The sequence below is a fragment of the Sipha flava genome, unplaced genomic scaffold, assembly GCF_003268045.1.
Source record: "Sipha flava isolate LNK unplaced genomic scaffold, YSA_version1 50547_pilon_pilon, whole genome shotgun sequence".
NCBI classification, from domain to species: Eukaryota; Metazoa; Arthropoda; class Insecta; order Hemiptera; family Aphididae; genus Sipha; species Sipha flava.
The window spans coordinates 12,795-33,925 of NW_020273399.1; the positions used below are offsets into that span (position 1 = coordinate 12,795).

Sequence of the window (21,131 nt, forward strand, 5' to 3'; positions counted from 1 at the left end):
CATCGCTGTGTTGAGTGACGTAATATACGACGCGACCGAGTGTTCCGCACCAGCCCTTCGGCGTCCCATCAAATCATAATCGTTGCGTTTCGCCGTCACCGATAATTCCTCGCACGCCGCCGCTTTTCGACGCCACCGGTTCCCGGGGGGTGGTGCACGTCGACCGCCGGCGGCTATCGCGGTGGCCATCGCGCGTACAACGACGACTGCTGCACCATGGACGAGACTTCGCGGTATCCGGGCTTCCCGGAGTACGCGGGCTATTCCGACGTCGGTGGAGGCAGCGGCATGGACGCCGCGTCCCGGGGCTCGTCGTCGCAGCACGCGGCCGTCGAGGGTGGTGGTGCGGCCACGTACGACGGGAAACACCGTCAAAGCCAACCGCACCGTCAGCCGCGGACGGGTGTCTTGGCCCGGTTGCACACTGTGTTCGAACCGTCCATGAACCGGCTGTCCATGAAGATCTACGGCAGCAAGAAAGCCGTGGTCAAAGAGCGGCTCAGGCAACGGTCCTTGGGCGTCTGGGTCATCCACCCCTGTTCCAAGTTCAGGTACGTGCGTTCCGACTCGATCGTCTCTACCTCTTCCGTAACCCTTTCTCTTGTTTTTTCCCTCCGTATGTGATCTGCTCACGGTGTGTGTCGGGACGAGTATATTGCTTACCACGGTCGCCCATCGGCGGGTGGTGGGGCAAGACGGGTTTCCTCCCCCTGGAAAAATAATATGAATTTATTAATTTATTTAAAAACATCATTATTATCACTATTATTATTAGTATTTAGTATAAAATGCATAATAACATGTATTTTATATATATATATTATTATAACAAATAATAAAAAACCTTTATTTAGTTTAAATTTGAGAATTTTTTTAAGTTTGCCTCTTTTCCCTAACCCTTGAAAAGTAACCTTTGGGCGCCAATGTTGTTCATCCGAGAGTCCAACGGACATGACGACCATACCCTGGGACTCATTCCGATGATTTGCATTCATGCAACAACGTTTTCTTTGAACACTATTATGTTGAATTGAAAATGGGATATGATCGCTTAATTATTGGGACTAAATTGTTGGGGTTTGACATTATTGTTTCGACGTACAAGTCGTTTCGTCGACGAAAAACTCAGTTTTTCGGTTCTACTGCACGGTACGGTGTAGGTGTATAAGACCAAACAGTGCACGTGTGCATATTCTACCCGAACCCTTAAAGTCATTCCTGCCTTAAAAAACCTGTTAAGGACCTGTCCCGCTCGTAATTTTTCTATCTGATCGACGTATTCTCGCGGACAGACACTCGCGTCACAATCTACAAGACGAACCTACGAACCTCCTTCGGGTATCCATTCTCAACCTTTTAAGAAATATAATGCATGCTTTATGTTCGTAACCGATTTCTATTGAAAAGAAAAAATGTATATGTATAAAAATGTTGTTTTCAAGTATTGAAAATTAACAGTATACATACACGTGTTGGCTGCAACACGAATAGGTAATTTTTTCTTTTTTTGACTCGACTAATTACACCACGATTGCGCCCTGATCCCCTTTTACCTGTTAAAATCACAACATTATTGTGCACCAAATGATGTGTGTAATACGTCTAATACGTCTAATTTTGGATTTTCCTACTGTTTACTTAAAAAACTATGTAGAAACCGATGCACTATTTCCACTAACTTTATGGGCAGATAAACCATCAAAAGAAGCTAGAACAACTAATGGTCCAGAATCTATTCTGCAATGCACTGTAATTAATAGTTTTGTTTATCTGCTTTCTAAGTAATAAACATATTATTAGGTATCCAAACTAAAATGTTATGAAACTTAAATGTTATGAAAAAAATAAATTCCGAAAAGAGTAAGAAAGCTACATTAAATTTATAATGGATACTAGGGAACAATTTAAAAATAATAAAATATCAATTAATGACTTTTACAAGCAATGGGACCACATTTTTGGGCTAGTCACCAAATAAAATTTTTAACAAGTTACAAATTTTAAAATATATATTACGATACGAATATTTAATTATTATTATAATTTATATGAACAAAGAAAAAATATCGCCTAATGACTTTCAGTAAAGAAAAATGACATATTTTAATAAAAAAAATATCGACTATTGACTATGTCGGTGTACACATTTAGCGTACGATGATAATTTATTGACATTTCTAAGTAATTCCTGTGATAATTGGGAATGAGAATTGTGAATTAATAGGTAATAAGATTGAGTGCACGCATATGAAAGTTATAGAAAGTATGTATTGTACAGACTATTTTATATTGTACATAAATTATTATACATAGTACATACATATATCGTTTGGTGCTCAATGGTTTTGTGATTTTAACAGGTAGAAAAGGATCGGGGCGCAATCGTGTTGCAGTGCACGTGTTGTGTACCGTTTACGGGTATGTGTTAAGACGGAAAAAAAAACTCATAAGGGTTTGTAAACGTCAGTGTAAACGATTGACGTGACTAGATGTTTCGAGATACGTTCATTATTGTACTGCAGCAATACAGCAACCGCAGCAGTATTGTGTTATAAATTATCGTTATACAACAATTATTACTCTATTAACAATTAAAACGTATACCGTTTGAATTAGGAATTGCTGTTTTATCCAAACAATATGAAAAATAAGTGTTTGCTCATGGCATTCTATATTATTATATTACATTAATAAGTATACCAAGTACTGGTTATTTAACATGCAGATTAATATTTAATTTTAATTGATCACGGTTATTAGCACAATAATTAATCGTCGATTCCTAAAATCGCGCACTTGAGATGAAATATCCAACAAAACAGCACATTTTTGGTGGGTTAAAACCGCACACTTTTTAAAATCGTTGTAGGTATTCAAAAACCGCACAATTATGATTTACATGCAATTATTATTTATTAAAATAAAAAATAAAGTTCAAAAATTTAAAATGTTCATATAAAAATGTAAAATATATTAACCAATAAGTGAATAAATAAAATGTAGAATTTTCTAACTTTGATTAGCTGGAATCAATTGCCGAAGTTTTTTAAAAATGTCATACGATCTCCATCCATTAAAAAAATTTCTCAACATTTAAACGAGTGCTCATAAAAATAATTACAAATATAGTTAAAAATCAAAACTATTACGTATTTAATAACTTGTTTTTGTTTTTCAAACGCACGGACAATATTTTGCACTCCCTTTATGTATTGTTTCATACGCTTCGGCGTATTGATAAAAATGTTTCGTACATCATCAATAACCATAAATACAGATTGATTCAAAATGTAAAATTCAGAATTAAATTCTTGGTGAAATCTTTCATTTTTCTTTTTTTTTTCTTATTAGTATACTTGTATAGTTCAATTAAATACAATTTACCAATAAAAATAATAATAATACTATAATATGACTATAATTATAATACAAAAACGTTATTTTTAGAGTTTGAATTCTATGAAAATAGTTAAATTGGTAGTTCGAACTAAAATAACAAATTCTTAAAAATTTACTGCATGTAATATTTAATAAATTTAAAAAATGTATATATTTTAACCATGTAGTTCATCTTCCGCACGCCTCTGGTGGAGCCAAATATTTGAACAGAGGTCGAATTAAAAAAAATTGTTTAAACGTTATTGATTTTCTTTCGTTTATCGTTGTTGGGAATTTAAACGTTATTTATTGTTTACATTTATTATTGTTGGGAATTATAATGTTATTCAAATTTTACGTTTATTGTTATTGGGGGTTTAAATGTTTTACACATTTTAAATTTTCGTTGAAAGGAATTGAAACATTATACATTTTTACATTATCCGTTATTGAAAATTTAAATATTTAAATACTTAAAAATTAAAATTTATTTTTACCCATGAAAAATTTAAAATTATTAGAAATTTGAACATTATAGTTTTTAATTTTTACTAATTTAGCTAAACATAATTTTATATGTCAATATATCTCATACCAGATGGGGTTGTATTATTAAAATATAAAAACACTCATGAGGTTAAATACTCAGAAGTCAGAAGTTTCTTAAAACTTAAAAATTAAAGTTTTATATTTAATATTTTAAATAATTATTGAATAAAAAAAAAATTCCTTATGACTGGTGTATGCAGGTCTTAGCCATTTTATATTTTTATTCCCTCTTTTCATTAATTTTTTTAGTTAGTTTAGTTATTAAATATTAATTACAGGCCAAACCTTTTTCAATTTATTGCTCATTTATAAAAAAAATAATAACCTATTTTTATTTAATCAATATAATAGGTATAGTTACTTTAAAATTTTGCATTAGTTAAATAAGTTATTTCTATTTCTACGAAAAGTTACAATACACTAAACATAAATTATTGAATACTAGTTTACAGGTAAATTAATTTTAACAACTATTATCAATTTGATAAAGAGATTTTCTAGACAATAATATAAATTTATTTACAAAATAACGAGTCTAAGGTAACTTCCACTTTTAAATAAAGAAAAAACTTATATAGGTATGTTTAAAAATAGATCTTTTATTGTTCCAAAAATATAATTTTAAAATGTAATATATATGTTATATATAATAATATCTAACTATTTATACCTAAACATCTAATAGTATGAATTATCATTATATTATAACTTATACATTTTGATAATGGGATCTAGGCATGTAATTATTTTTTTTTTAATATTTCATATCGATTTTTGCTCATAGAAAATAGGTGAACTTGTTGATAAATATAAAAATATTATAATAATATATAAAACCAAAATTAACCAATTTTCAGTAACGTTTGAATATGACTTCTTGTTTAAGATATTTTATCTTTTTATGTGTTTTTAATTTTTATCGTCTGTCATTTTATTTAGCTTTTTGATATACCACAATAATTGTTTATTGTATAGTTTTGCTTCATGATTTTTTAAAACTAGCATTTACTGATTTTCATTACCTACGTTTTGCGTTTTTAATTTAAATCGTCTTTTAACATATATAACGTCATAAAAACGTTTCTGAGCCCTGTATTTCTATACAATTTATTGTAGAATTAAAACCCAAAAATGGTTTTAGAAATATATAAATAATTAAATTTAATTTATATACATTGATCAAAGTAGATACAATGAAATTTTTATTCCTTAGCAAGTAGTAATTTTTTTTTCTCAGTAAGATTTTAGTTATTCCTGTATTAATTCAATGCAGTTTTAATAAACTAAATCTGCTGTTAAATAGAATTTAAGTAATTATAGTTTACAATATTATCTAAATTAATCATATGTTGATACGTATATATGCACCCGAGTGTGTTAAGTGTTCAGTCATTATCTGTTACCATTAATCTGTTACTTAGTATTGAATTGTATTCTCGATCTTTATTTTTTGTTTTTTCTTTGCGTTCTTATACATGCACGTTGTATTTTGTTGTTTTTTTACATAATATAATATTTTATGCCATTATGGTATTTCCCTTTTTCAAAACTATGTTCATTATATATAATCTCATGTAGCCTAATGTACCATGTACGATTTATATTGGTACATTTTGATAATTATAATAATTGTTGATACACATAGACCCCCGAGTTTCATTGGTTAGAAGGAATATAATTTTATATGTTGGTATATTTATCTGTAATACAAGTTATACTATAGATATCCAAACATTGAGTTTTTTTGTCCTGTAATTTTTTTTTTTTACCTACTATGATTCTTTACAGTTTTTTCATTTTCAAATCAATTTATTGTTGAGATTTATTAAAAATGTTGATCCGGGGTTTTTTCGTTTTATTTTCCCTCCCCCCCGCTGAGAGTAAAGACCGGTTCCTTTGGCGTATATTCCTTACCTTCCTAAAAAAACGTTATACGTGTATTAAATACAACCACATTATACATCGAATACGCACGCATATTGCGTCCCTTTGTGCGTTTATCATAAAGTTTGAATTTATTTAACTACATTGTACCGACGGCAGTGAATAACTCTATGCTCGAGCTTCTGTGTGTGTGTGCGTGTGTGTATGTGAGTGTCTTTTGAGTGCATTATAATATATTAGTTGTGGTATTACACCGACCTACAATGCGGTATTTTTTTGGGACGAATAACCCCGCGAGCTTATCAAACGTATGCGCGTGCGTGTGCTGCTGTAGTAAACGTACCGCGTATAGATTTGATACCAAGTTCGTTTTATACAAATATAGATTTTTCTATATACTACCAATGGTCTTGTTTTATGAAAAATAACCGAGACAAGTGAAGATACGATCTGCGGTATGAAATGTGAAAACGATTGTGTACTAATTTCATAAACATTACATTTTGCAATTAAAATATTATACTTTGAACGCATGTGTTTCAGAGCGCATATTCACTTGACCAATCTCAGTCATGTTATTTTTAACGCATATTTTTAATAAACCTTATAATTGAGGTACATAGAGTTATGAGAGGTATACATTTTTTGCGTTTTAGAGATTTTATTCTGTTACATTTCATAACATCAATGACGTTAACGTTTTTAACAGTTATCGTACGAATCGTAGTCAAATGTTGAGTGTTTTCTATTATTGGTTACTATTTTTTCATATCGGATTGTATTATTATGTTCCACGTATCTTATCATTTTTTTAGGGTTTAAATGTTTGGAGTATACGAAGGTGGGAGTTCGATAAATAACAATTCATTGCAGCATAAACGTGGTTATTTATTTTTATGAAAGAATTTCCTTCGAAAATATTTATTACATTGGTAATTTGGTCATAATATTATTTTATGTATAACTAAAATCTGTATAGTTATTGTGTAAATAATATTGTTTTGAGTATTGTTTGATTATACATTATATTTTTTTAAATTAATTGTATACATTTTTTTATATGTAGAAATACTTTATAGATACTTACCTAAGTATGTAATTTATTTTGTACTTTTAATATTCATATTTCTTATAATAATTAAGATGAAATACTAATATTGATTTCATTAGAAAAGACAGAAAATATAAATCAAGATTAATAGCTGTAATGAATGTATACATTTTTTATCCGAAATATTTTTAATAATAATATAATTTTGAATAAAACCAACCAATATTAAAATTGATAGAATACTTATTGATTTGTTGTTGTGTTGTAAATAATTTTAAAATATCTCTTATAAAATCATTATTATTAAAATTTCATAAAATATAATAAAAACATAATGGCTTTTACTTGTACGTAACTTATGAGTTACAGTTTGTAACCATTTTGTAATCATATACTATTGTGATTGTAGAAAATGATATCAATAACTTTATTGGTTATGAGCAGGACTCATAATTTGTAGCATTTACATTTTTTTTTTTAAAAATCCTAGAAATACCTATGTGAGCTTTAAATATGTTTCAGATAACTAAGAAGCTGAGTATGAAATTTTATGTTACATATATTTACATATTTAGAAACTAGTTGTTTGCTATTTTAATTTTTTAAATCATTTTCAATTTCATAGGATTTAAAACAACATTTTTCTTAATAATAATAAATAATTATAGTAGTATAAGTTATTTATATTAATAATTAATTCATGTTAATTAATCAATTTTTCTTTTGGTTTAAATTATATACTTATTTGTATCATACAGCGGCGTGATCGGTATTTTAATACTAAGAGTTTGAAATTTTCTTTTTATATGATATTTTTTTTTTTTTTTGCATATTTTTGTATTTTTAGTGCATATTTAAGCACTTATATGAATATTTTTATGAGCATATTATAGCGCTTATAACTATCATTTTTAAAGCTATAAGTTATGAGCCCTTGTTGTGAGTTATGCAATCTAACTTTATTATATTTTGTAAACATTGATATTAATAGTTTTTTATTGGTCGTTAATTATAACTTTTATTGTTTTTTTATTTTGCATTTGTCATAAACATTACAGCAAAAAAAAAAAATAACTTTTAATATTGAAAGAAATGTTATTTAATTTACTCGATTATTTTTTTAAGATTTTATTTCTGGACACAGTTTTGTATTGTAAACTCCATAGAGATCAAGGGTTTTATTTTGGTTTTTCATCAGGGTAAAATCCTATATGAATCAATTTGAAATTGTTTTATCAATTCATTATTATTATTAGCATAAGTTATTTTTTTATTTTATTTAATTTTTTATACGATCCGATTCTCCGGTATGGTTGTGAATCCTAGACAAATTTTAAGGTGATCAATATGAGAGTTTGCATCAAAGAATTACTTAATTCAATAACTAATGTCGATTTAAAAATATACATAGACTTATGGTTAGATAAGATTTTTTTGTTCTGAAATAGTTCATTCGAGTTAGGTTTGAAATAAAAGTAACGAAAAGCGTAAATTTTATAATTTGTATAATCCGAAAATAAAGTGTAATATATAAAAACAACCTAATTTAACCTATATTTTAAATAGTGAATTTATTTGAAACCTGATATTATTGTGTAGTTGTAAATTGAAGTTGGCTTTATAATATTATATTTAAATTAAATTATTAATTATACAAATATTTGTACATTTTTTTTTTTAATATGTTACATATTCTATATTATTCAGTATATATATATATATGAATTTCTTTAACTTTAATTTTTATATTTTAAATCAATAAAATTTTAGTTATGTTTGTAGAATATGTAAAAAGATTAAATATTTGTGTTTAATATTCCGTAAAAAATAAAATTATGTGTGTATTATGTTTATGGTAAATTGACCAAGTTAATCGAATTTTGGAATTACATGTTTCAAATCACTTTAAGGATTCAATTAAAAAAAAAAAAAAAAAGAAAATACATGGTTTTTAGATTCAAATAAAATTACAAATAACCGATTTTAACGAATTTAATTTATTAATTAACGAACGATTTTAATTGTTAAACCCGTGGTCCGTAACTAATCCCAAACTGACCATTTTGTATTGAAAAAATATTTTTAATTAATTTTTTTTTTTAAAGTATCGATATAAATGAGCCATAAAAATGTCAGTTTATGGGTTCGATGTTGTATAAATTATGAATCAATTGATTCGTTCGGTTTCAAAGTATTTATATTGGTGTAATTTTGTCAGATTTTATAGAGAAATTATTATTTTGAAAATTAACAACCGACAAATCTGCTCAACCTCTTTTATTATACACTTAAGAATACAATACTATATACTGAACATGTATTATAGTTGTCTTGTAACAGATTTCAGGTTAGAGCCTTTTCAGTTTTAATATTGCTGTAAACACTAATCGTACAAATTTAAAACAAAAAAAAATCATTAATATTGACAATTGCAATATAAATCTTGATTCAAAATGGATAACAGACATGTATTGTAATACAACGTTATTTGTCAGACTCTTATATTCATAAAAAAAAGTAGTAATCTGTTTGTGATTGGTTCAAAAATATAAAATAAAAAAAACAGTAGGTGTACGTGTTGTGACGTTATTGAATAAAATTGATGTAAGTAAAATAAATTAGTGTAAAAATGTATATTTTAATATTGTTCTTGAAATCGTAATCTATTTTAATTTTATTAAACTATAATTAATTTAAATTCAAAGTTCACAATAAAATGGTTACATCATGATGATATTTTAATATCGTTTTTATTTTCATTTATTATAATTTTACAAGAAAAACGTGGTAATTCAGTTCTGTAGGTAGCTAGATAATTTACCAGCAACTTACCAAATAACTAATTTAATCCAAACATAGGGTGTTTTCTAGTGCATATGAGTAAATTTGTAAATAATTTTAATTGATTTGAAATAAAATTACTACAAATTACATATATAATCCTCACGTAATAATTAAATTTTTTTTTGTGAATATGGTTTATAATAACAGTTTTAAAAATTGATGGTGCTTAAAAAACGAGATACAGATGGAATGCAGTGATATTTGAAAATAAATATGTGGTACATATTTGAATGCCATACGTTTAGTTATAAATTTAAATGCAAATGGTGTAACAGTTTCTAGAAATTATGTTCATTGTTTTTTTTTGTTTTTATAAAATTATTAAAATTCCATTGTTTTCCTACAAATAGACTCAATATTGTAGAAATTTGTTTAAATCATATATTCATACTTAATGTAGGGTGTTATTTGAAATTATTTAAAATTTTTGGTTTTAAATCAGAGTCCGTTGAACTTGAACCTTGATTTTTAATTTAATTGTTGATACATGAACATTACTATTAATTTCCTAGTTTCCGTGTTTTATATAACAATGACCAACATTTACTTTAAACTTATATTTTTTATAATGTTTAATGTAATACAATTATACAAATATTTATGATTCCACCATGAAAATGTAAAATATCATTATTTTCATTCAATCAAACATAGATCATTTATTTCTAATAGTTTTTTTTTAAATATTTTATGCTTCAAACATATAAAAAAATGAAAAATAATGTAAAATTATAATGTAGTGTACGTAAGAAATAGTGATTATGCAAAGTTTAAGTTATATTTTTACAGTTTTAAGCTATAACTAATAAGAAATAACACTGATAAAATCTGAATATTTATTATAATAAAAATATCAATATTTATAGAAGTTTTAAGATTTAATTGAGTATGCATAAAATTAATAAATGTATAAATGAGATTAAAATGTATTATTAAAATAATATTTATTTAAATGTACTTAAGTATGTTTGTTTAATGGTTGTATATTAATTTTAAATATTAAGATATATTTGGTATGTTATTGGTTATTAATATAGTTAAACAAACATTCAATGTCTTCTAAATTTAGATTTTATAATTGAATTTAAAATTAAAAATGAATTTATGTGGTGATTATTGTTTTTTTTTATCAAAGTTTAACGAATCAAATTAAGAAAGGGTTATACTCGATAATCAGTTTATCATATATGTAATTACTTTGCGCTATTACTTTTTTAGGGATGATTTTTACTTAATTTTATGAGTGAACGTGAACTAATGGAAATTTAATTTTTTCTATACTTTAAGAATAATTTGTTTTTATGGATATAACAGTCAATTTATAACATAATCTTTGTTATTTAATAGATCTATATATTTTTTTAATTATAATGATTTGTTGTAAAAATTATTTATTGTATTATAGTGAAATTAATTATAAAATGTTGCATTTATTGAATTAATAACATAGTTTCAAATTATTGACAATTATTGTATAGCTATATGCAATTGTCTATACAATTTATATTTGGCAACTAATTGTAGTTTTGCATGACAATACATTTGTAATATTTAAATGTAAAGCATTAACCAATTCAGAATTTTTTTTATTTATAGGCACATTTCTATTTTATAACATCCGTCATTGTGATAGGTTTAGAAAATATTTATTTAATTTCAATTATATGTATAGAGAATATTATTTTCTGAAAATGTTGCCATGAAGTCATTGTTTTTACTTGAACAAATTTATATTAACTGAAAACTTGATGTATTAAAGTTCAAAAGATCAAAGACCTCAGTGTTTCGATAAAAGTACAAGTAAATTTAATATTATTGAACTTTTATGAAAATTGGTATACAATTAGATATAAATATAGGAAATTTTATAGTCAATTATTTTTTAAAAATATGAATAACTACTTATGTAGCATTTTAATATAAAAATTTATTAAAACAGTTAAATATTTTTTTTGTTTTAAACAATTATATTTCATTTAACAACAGCTATACATGAATTAAAATAAAACAAACATATTTTTCGTTCAATTAAATTATATAAGTGCATATTTATTTAATTGATTGACAAGAAATAAACAAATAATAAATATTTGCTCTTTTCTGAATAGTCATAGCACATATCAAACGAGATATTTTCTTTAATTCGTGATAATAGGAAAGGTCATATTAAGAAATTTATATATAGTAATTCATACCAAATTAATCTCAAATCATTAATCGTATATTAATTTTAAATCTTTTCAAAATATAATTTTATTTTTTATTGGTAATAATAAGAAAAAAATTAGTCGTTCAACTAGTTTGATTACTTGAGAATAATTTTTTTTTTTATTAATTATTATATGTATAAACACTGTGTTGAGTAATATTTTTTAGAGGTGTGTCATTTATTGTAAATTTTAGCCTTGAAATTCACTTGAAATAATTTTAAATATATTACATGTATTTTTACAATTAAGAAGACATTGTACAATTATTTGTATTGCAATTTTCTTACTATAAATATATAAAATAATAATATGAATATAAATAAATAAAATAATGAAAAAAAGAAATATTAATTATATAAATATAATACGATTACCTATATATAATATTAATTATAATAAGAATAATCAAGTATTTATTATTGACATTCTTTTATTTAATAGAAAAAAGTTTTAACAATGGAGACTTGAATGTTTGATTTATTTAAAATTGACTAATATATATATAGGATAAAAATAATTTCTGTAATGATGTAATGACTATTACTTTAGGGTTTAATTTAAACTTTCCAAAATGTAATTGAAAGTATATTTGATTCATATAAACGGCTTATTACTAGGTTATAATCATGTTTGGATAATTTATAAAACATTGATTATTAGATAGGTGAATGGTTATGCTTTAATGACCACTGTGACTGAAGTATTTCATTAATATAGTTAATGTTTAAATTTTTACAGTTCATGTTTTTTAATTTTTATTATAAAATTAATATTATACATTTCTAAGAATTAAATGAATAGGTAATTTTCGTAATGAAAATCCTAAGAAATATTTGACAGTATACCAATATTCCAATAACTTCAAGGAATGTAATAATTGTAGACGTTCAGTGTGCAAACCAATATTAATGTTTAATTTATCTAATTTAAGTAATTATAAAATATTGCTAAACATTATTAAACTTAAAGAAATTTATTTCAAGGGCTTATAAATTTTGTATTTTTTTTCAGTCTTGTAATGTAATACATATGAATTTAATTAAAATTTTCTAGTTACAGTTAATAATATAGTTTGGTAAACTTATTATTTTTTTAATTTTAATTAATGTTGTATTATAATTTTTTCAAAGAATAAATTGTTTTCGCTTATGAAGTTATTTGAAAATATAAAAGCCACTAGATATTATATTTACTTAAAATAAGTATTAATAAAATACTTTGAAACATTTTTTTTTTTAGGATTTGATTGTATATTTGTATAACATTTATAGTAATACTAATAGTACATTGTTTTTTTTTATAAAAGTAAGTAAAATATAATAAGGTAGAACGTAACACGAAGAAAAAGTGACCACTGATAATACGTCTTAAAACTGATTAAAAAATGTAGAAATTATTTTTAAATTTTCGTATGTAAATTTTATTAACTGTGACTTATATTAATAGTTTTGATCGTTGTAAGTAATAAATTTTGATGATTCTATGATTTATATAAAATATATTTAGATTGTTTTTTGTTAGATAGATCGGTTCATTGTAGTATAATAATTTTATAACATTATTAATTTAGGTATAGTTAAATTATATATTTATATTTTATTTCTTAGATATTGCAATTTTCTAATAAGTTGCCAGTAATTTCTCATTCATGTTAACTGTATACAAATAAATTGCAAAATAAATAGATAAAAAAAATAATTCTTACATTTATTTAATTTAGTTTATGTATTTAGTTTAATGATTTGAAAAAAAATTAAAACTATTTAATATGATTACTATTTTAAAAGTTAAATATCATGGTTTTGTTTGATTTTTCTAGTAACAAGGAATTTACAAATTATTTATATCATCAATAAATGTCAATTTTATAATAAGTGGCAAATATCTCAAGTTTTATACATCTATAATATATTTTTAAATGTTAGTATTGAAAGTATTGATTTTATACGCAAAATATAAACATTTACATACATCATTAATGGTGGAGAAAATGAAAAAAAAAAAGAATACAGACCTGTTGGGCACTCGCCTCGTTCTTTTCACTTTGGCGAAAGCTAATGTTTGATACTGTTATTTTAAATTTAAAAGTAATGATCCATTTTTATAATCACAAATTTATACAGGAAAAAACTATGTTTTCTTAAAAAATTACTGATAATGTAAAATTATATTACCGATGCAAGTTTCACTTAAGTTTTATTTATTTTTTTAAAGTATAACTGGTATAGTATTTTGCTTTAACATCATATATTAAATATATGTATAAACATTTATTCAATTTTTGGTATCAAAAAAACTTATAGTATTCATTTTCTGAAATTAAATATGATAGCTTATAACAATTCACAAATTATTCAATTATAATTAGATAATAATAAATATTACTTACAATAATTTATGTTGTTTTTTCTGAAGCTGAATGAGATGAGAAATATTTTGTTTTCATAATATTTCAAAATAGTATTTTTCCATGCAACACTATAAATTAATTATAATTTAGTATAGCTAATAATTTACTGAGATTATTTTCAATGTCTAGAAAATTGGATCAAAGAATAAAAAAATTAAAATAAAACAAAATGTTTGACACATTTGTTTTGACCAAATACATTTTAGCTATTAAATTTCAATGTAAAAAGTAGTACTTTTAGTGATATGAAAGTTTAAATGATTATTTTATTTTAATTTATTTTAATAACAGTTAGATGTAATATTTTACACCACTGGAATTTTTATTTTAGAAATTTTTAATTTGAAAATCATTTCATACGTACATAAAATATGTAATTATTTTGCGAATTTCTTCACAAGTTTTGACAGTAAATATATAAGGTAATATAAATTACGAATTAAACAATAAAGTTTTGTTCTAAGTTTGAATACATTTATAATAAATACAATAATTAATATATAGCATTATAAATATCACTATTAAATGCACTATTAAATAACACAATAATTATTAATTAATTATATTTTTTAAAAGAATATCAAATTTACCGATCAAAAATCAAAACGATTTTGGTTGTATACTCATAATTGACCGAAAGAAGTAATCGAGCATTCTTTGATAAATTTTTTGTTTATTTTATAAATTTGTAAAATAATAATAAAATAACTCGTATTAGTTAATATTCAAATAATAACACATTATTTTCTATTTTAGTTAAGGGTACATTACATATACTATAGATTAATGCAGCAAAACTGATCATGACTTAATTTCTCAACTACCTAGTTTCAAATAAATACTAAATAAAGGTTATATTTAACAATTAATTAAATTTTTGAGTAAAATTATTTGTATGTGCTGAAAATATCCCATGAAGTTAGGTTTCTATTTAATTACAATTGTATTTTCTATATTCATTAGTTACTAAAACTTATTTTTTGTTTCTGTAAATCATAAAGTATTTATAAAGTTCAAGCATTTTATAATATTTATCCAGCTATATGGATTTCTAATAAAACATAGTAATTCTTTAAGTGTTTAATATTAAAATAATTGACTAATTTTAAAAGAAAAAAAAAACTTGTTGTTCATATTTATATAATAAAAGAATAATATGAACCGTACTATTTTTAAAATGATTTAATTAAACTTCATTATAGAAACTATTTTCTCATACCGGAGTAAATATAGAAGTGTTAATATAATAATTTCCATATTGGTGACTAGTTTTATTGTTTCCCTAATTTTTTTATAGTATAAATGTTTTTTGAAATACATAAGTGTTGTTTAAACCAAAAAGCTAGAAAAACAGTTTCTCCCTGTTCAACCTGATGGTTTTTGACTCAGCGATTCGATAAAAATAAGTAACGTACTATTCTGAAGTATTGTTGATGTATAATTTGTTGAAGTTGTGATTTATTTTTTAAGTGTACAACTGTTCTCACGTTGCTTTCGATCCAAACACGGAAAAAATGTGTGAAAACTGTGTTAACGAAAATTTATGCTGGTCGAAATTATAATTATTCTTATGACTGTTTATAAATACCTTTACAAATTGTTCTAAAATTATAAAAGTTTTGAAAATGTAATGTCTAACTTTTTCAATATTTGTTTTCTTAAATTACTTAATTATAACTTATTCCAAATTTGAATTAATTTAAAAATTAAAACAAAACCATGAAAATATTATTTAGAAGTTTTTTAGTTTTCTTGAAAAAACTATGGCGAATGAGGATTTTACCTGGGATTCTTAATTATATTTATTTAATATTTTAGGTGGAATAATTCTCTCTATTTTTTTCCCTCTCACACACGTACAAACTCACATTAAACACCATGACATTTATTTACAAAGTTAGTCATAATAACATGGGATAAAATGCATATATTTTAAATCAAATTATAACTTATAACTACAAGGTATATTTTTTATATTATCTTTTAATGTGTAAAAATTATTTTTGGTCGTATAAATAACTATTTATTTTTAAATTAGTAAAGGCTTATATAAAATAGTAGTGTTTAATAATCTAGAATTATTCTATAAAATTGCAACAGAAAACAATACGTGATTTTGTGTCACTATATTTGATTCGACATTGATATTTCAAAAACATAATTCTCACATTTTTTATGTATGGCATTTCAGAGATTTCCTAATTAAATTAAATTTTCAATTCAGAGTGACAAAAAAATTGAATGATCTTTTGATATTAAAAATCATAATGAATCATGAGTATTATATTTTATAGATTATGACATATTCGACTTATTTTAGATAAATTAGTTGGCTTGTCTATAATATGGTTAATTCTCTAATTTTAAAAATTTGCTGCTTTTAATTGTCCATTTTGTGATAAAATAAAATAATTCCGAAAACAAGTATTTAACTGATATTCTATCACTATACTACAGAGTAAAAATGATTGATTAATTTTCAAACTTTTAATTGATCGTATACTGTCTACTAAGCAAGAACTATAATATATTAGATATCTTAGATATCATAGGCTATCTCAGATTTTTCATTAAGTATTATTTTTGTTCATGCATAAATGGAGTATTATATTAAATTAGTTTTTACTCTTAAGCCAAGATAGAAAATTCGAAGAAAAAATATGAAAAATAAACAATATATATTGTGCTTTTAAAACTCATTTTATACTTTTTTTTACTGTACATTTGAAATCGAGAGAAAACATAAATTTATAATTTAGTTGATTACTATTCATAATATAAGATATATAGAAATATAATTTCTGTAAGGTTTACAATATAACATTACGATGAGCTCGAAATATTTATATTTAATATATTTAAATACATACTATAATTATATTGATCTACTATCTAGAAATTATATATTTTTTCTTATTAATATTATTATCATGATTTATTTAAATTCTTTAAAAAAAAATTTTAAAACGAAAGTTTCAAAAGTTGTACTTTGTAAGTTTTTTTTACAGTCTTTCGAAATCCGGTGACCATTACCGTTGTTAGTGATTTACTCGTATTCGCTTAGAACCTTAAATTACTAGGTAATTTTTTATTAAAAATACTTCAGATTCAGTAATAGTTTTTTATAGAGATAGTATTTAGTGGTTCTACAATTATTTATGGTAACAGTAAACATGAAATAGAAATGTGCTTCAATAAACGACTCATTAAAAACACGTGAACGTTTTCGTAGATTGTAGTTATCTAAATAATTAGGAAAGGGCATGCGTACATTATACATGCGCGTCATTCTCTTGCATTTCAACGAAGCATTATCCTTACCCTTGTTTCTGAATGACCTTTGTTGTTGAGTGCTTTAAATTGCAATAGTGTAGTTTTTTCTCTCTAGTACAATGTGATCGCAGGAATCCGAGACATCTTTTTTGGATGAGGTACTACCATGTTTGTCAATGTTTCTCCGACCAGCATCTATCTGCCGAAAAAAATGACATTTGTGCATGTTTTCAATAGTGCGACCTTTTTATTTAAATGTATCCGTCAGTTTGCCTGAATAGTTCCTTTTAATTTAAACTCATTGTTTACGAATTTTTCACTGACAATTGCTTTGTCTTGGTCCTTTTCGGAACAGAGATATTATGTTTGAACAAATTTTATTTGTTTAAATAAAATTAAACATGAAAAGTGATTTATCATGATTAATTATTACTAAGAAGAAGCTAATAGTTTTGAATTTCGACGTTACTAAAACTTATACAAATGTATATTATGGTAACACATAATAATAAGGGACTCTGAATACATAAATAATGTACATTATTTTTTTTACAAAAATTGATTCTATAAATATATATAAATGATTTAAATATATTTTGATATTAAATTATGTTATTTACCAATTTGTTTTACAGTTTTAATTTTAATTTCATAAATTTATTTTTCTAATAATTACTTACGAGTGTAAAAAGTATACTATAATTAAATAATTTGGTACTACAAAAGACCAAAGGTTTAAGTAACACCGTATCAAGCTTTTATAAAATGTTTAAAGTATAACAAATGTTAAGAGCAAAATACCAGTGATTATAAATGTATGTAATTTATTTACATTGAAATATCTTTTAAACATCATACTTTTTGGATTTTCAGTACACGTTTGTAATGATTAAGTTTTAATATTTTTGGTATTTTGTATTATTTTTATTTGTGTTAAAATTTTTAAATTTTTTGTCTAAATATATATATAATATTAAAGAAGTTAGTCTTAGTAAAATGAGATATTTATTCAAACAATTTTGTTTTAATATTTTTTAAGTATAATAAAATATTTTATAACAATATGGATATTTGAGATAAAAATGTATGATAATGATATTTAAAAAATATAGTAGTAAATCATCATGATTGACTAGTAAGTGTAAAATTTGATTAAAACTTTTATTATAAATTTAAAATTATTTTTATTTTTATAGTACAATAATAGATGCAAACAAATTATTTTTTAAACACAGTATTTGATTTCGAGCGAAAAATATGATATTAAATACATAAATATAACACTAATTTAATCAATATTTAACTCTGAAAAATTAAAGAAAATCAATAACAGTTATGAATGTATTTAAAATTGAATTTTTAAAACTAATTTTTTTTTTAATTTTACTCGTATTACAATTATTATAGTGTACTACCTTGTTGTAGTGCCATGGTACTGATCGAAATCGTTCATAAATATTTAGAATCGAAACGAACCAATACTTCACTAATTTTATACGATAGGACCGGACCAGATCAGACCATTGATCGGACTGATATAGACCGGAAAATTTAGAGCACTACCTTGTTAGGATTCGAAGGGAAATAAGAAGCATATTTATTTAAAAATAAGTTTATTTACTTTAAATGAAAAATATGTTGATTGTTGCTTGTTAATTTATTACGTTTTAATAACTATCATTAATAACACATAATTTTATTAAAATAATATTTACCTGTTACAATTTTTATTTAATTTTTTTATAGTAAATGTACTAATATATTAATTATTATTGCTTTTATCATATATATGTAACAAATAAATAAATAAATAAATAAATAAATATACATAAGTATATACATTTATTTATTTATTTGTTGTATATATAATTCTCAAATTTATTTGAAATTAGACAATAGATTACATTTGTTAAATAATTAATTTAAGATTTATGATACATTATATATATTCTTTACATTTCTGGGAGTATTTGATAACTATTATTTATGCGTATTATATTTAAAAATTGGTACCTATTGTAAAAAATGATATTTTATGGCAAAATAATCTATTAAGATATTATTACGTATGTAGGTGAACAATTTCATTACGTTTATCTTTGATGGTAATTTGGACTCATTGCATAATTAATTATTTTTTTATGGATGATTTTATTTCATTTCTAGTCTAGAAATTGTTTAGTTTACTTATGAAATTGAATGTTTAACATTAAATTCCTTACATAATATGCTGTAGAATAAATTATAGTTTTCCTAAAAAAATATAATTTTTTATTACATGAAAAAAAAAAATCATAGATAACAGCAACAAAATGTAGGAGGGGAAATTATAAACTGTAATATCTATAAATTGTATATATATATTAGTGATGGGTTGAACCCTGATTTTTTAAATCGAACCGAACTTGAACCGAACTCGAACTCAATACTTTTTATCATGTACATTGTACCTACCTACAAATTAAATCAACCATAATTATTAATTACTATTGTATTTTACGTTTTCGTATTACCTATTCTACATTTTAACTTATAAGTCTAAGTAATTGTATTATTCACAATACATTTAAATTTTAGATAATTTCTTATTATTATTATTTTTCAAAACCAGTATTGTGCTCTTTCGTGTTGTCTTGTAGCTTATAAAATATTCATTAAGTATTGAGTATTGAGTGAAATATGAAAATACAATCGGTACATTTTAATAATATATAAAAAAATAGTAATAATAACTATAATTCACAAATATAGAATGATTAGTAGAATTTATAATGTAAGACGTAAGTTGTGAACATGTTTTTATTAACAGCACAGTCGCGGTATCGGAATATTACCATGGATTTACCCAAAATAGATTTTAACCTCTATAATAAATATGATAAAAACAAAAATAGCTAATTTATGAATGTAGATGAATGTGGAAAAATAACACTATTATTATAATAATAGCATTATTATTATAAATAATGCATAACATGCCATTTACAGATTATCACTTTCTATCGCCAATAGTCTAATTATTTCTAAATAATCAATATCAATTTTAATTTTTCATAATAACTTTTGAAGAATTTTACAGATATTTGGTTTTCGAACTATCGTAGCCAATAAGTCTGGTTCGACAAATATTTTCAAGTTTGATTTTTTTTCATGCCGAGTTCGAATTTCGAACCGTACCGAATATCAAGGGTTAGGTTCCGTTCGGTTCGAGATTCGAACAGTTTGACCCATCACTAATATATACCATAATCGAAAAAAAAAATTAAATATATATTTATATTCTAAATGTGGATAAAGAAAGCTAGTAACTGTTGGGTTAATGTAATTTTGTAACAATGTAATTTTTTTTTTTTTTTTATATACTTATAATTTTTGTCAATTGTCACCTTTTATTGTTGTTCTTATGTTAATGTCTGTGTTATCTTTAAGTGTCGATCTGTCATAGTTTTTACTAGAAGCTAATAAAAAAAAAAAAATAAAAAAACTATTGAGTTTAATAAAAAAAAAAATTTATATATTTTATTTCATTGAT

General features: G+C 23.9%; 1 protein-coding gene across 2 annotated transcripts in view; it reads left to right on the forward strand.

The window, feature by feature from the left end:
- Nucleotides 1-6: 6 nt before the first annotated feature.
- Nucleotides 7-21,131, forward strand: part of LOC112690452 (potassium/sodium hyperpolarization-activated cyclic nucleotide-gated channel 1) — a 34,968-nt gene continuing 13,843 nt past the window's right edge. For both annotated transcript variants that reach the window (XM_025564468.1, XM_025564469.1), the window contains exon 1: nt 7-551. In XM_025564468.1, coding sequence (XP_025420253.1) covers nt 217-551 — 335 coding nt within the window. In that variant the 5' untranslated portion in view covers nt 7-216. The remainder of the gene's footprint in view (nt 552-21,131) is intronic.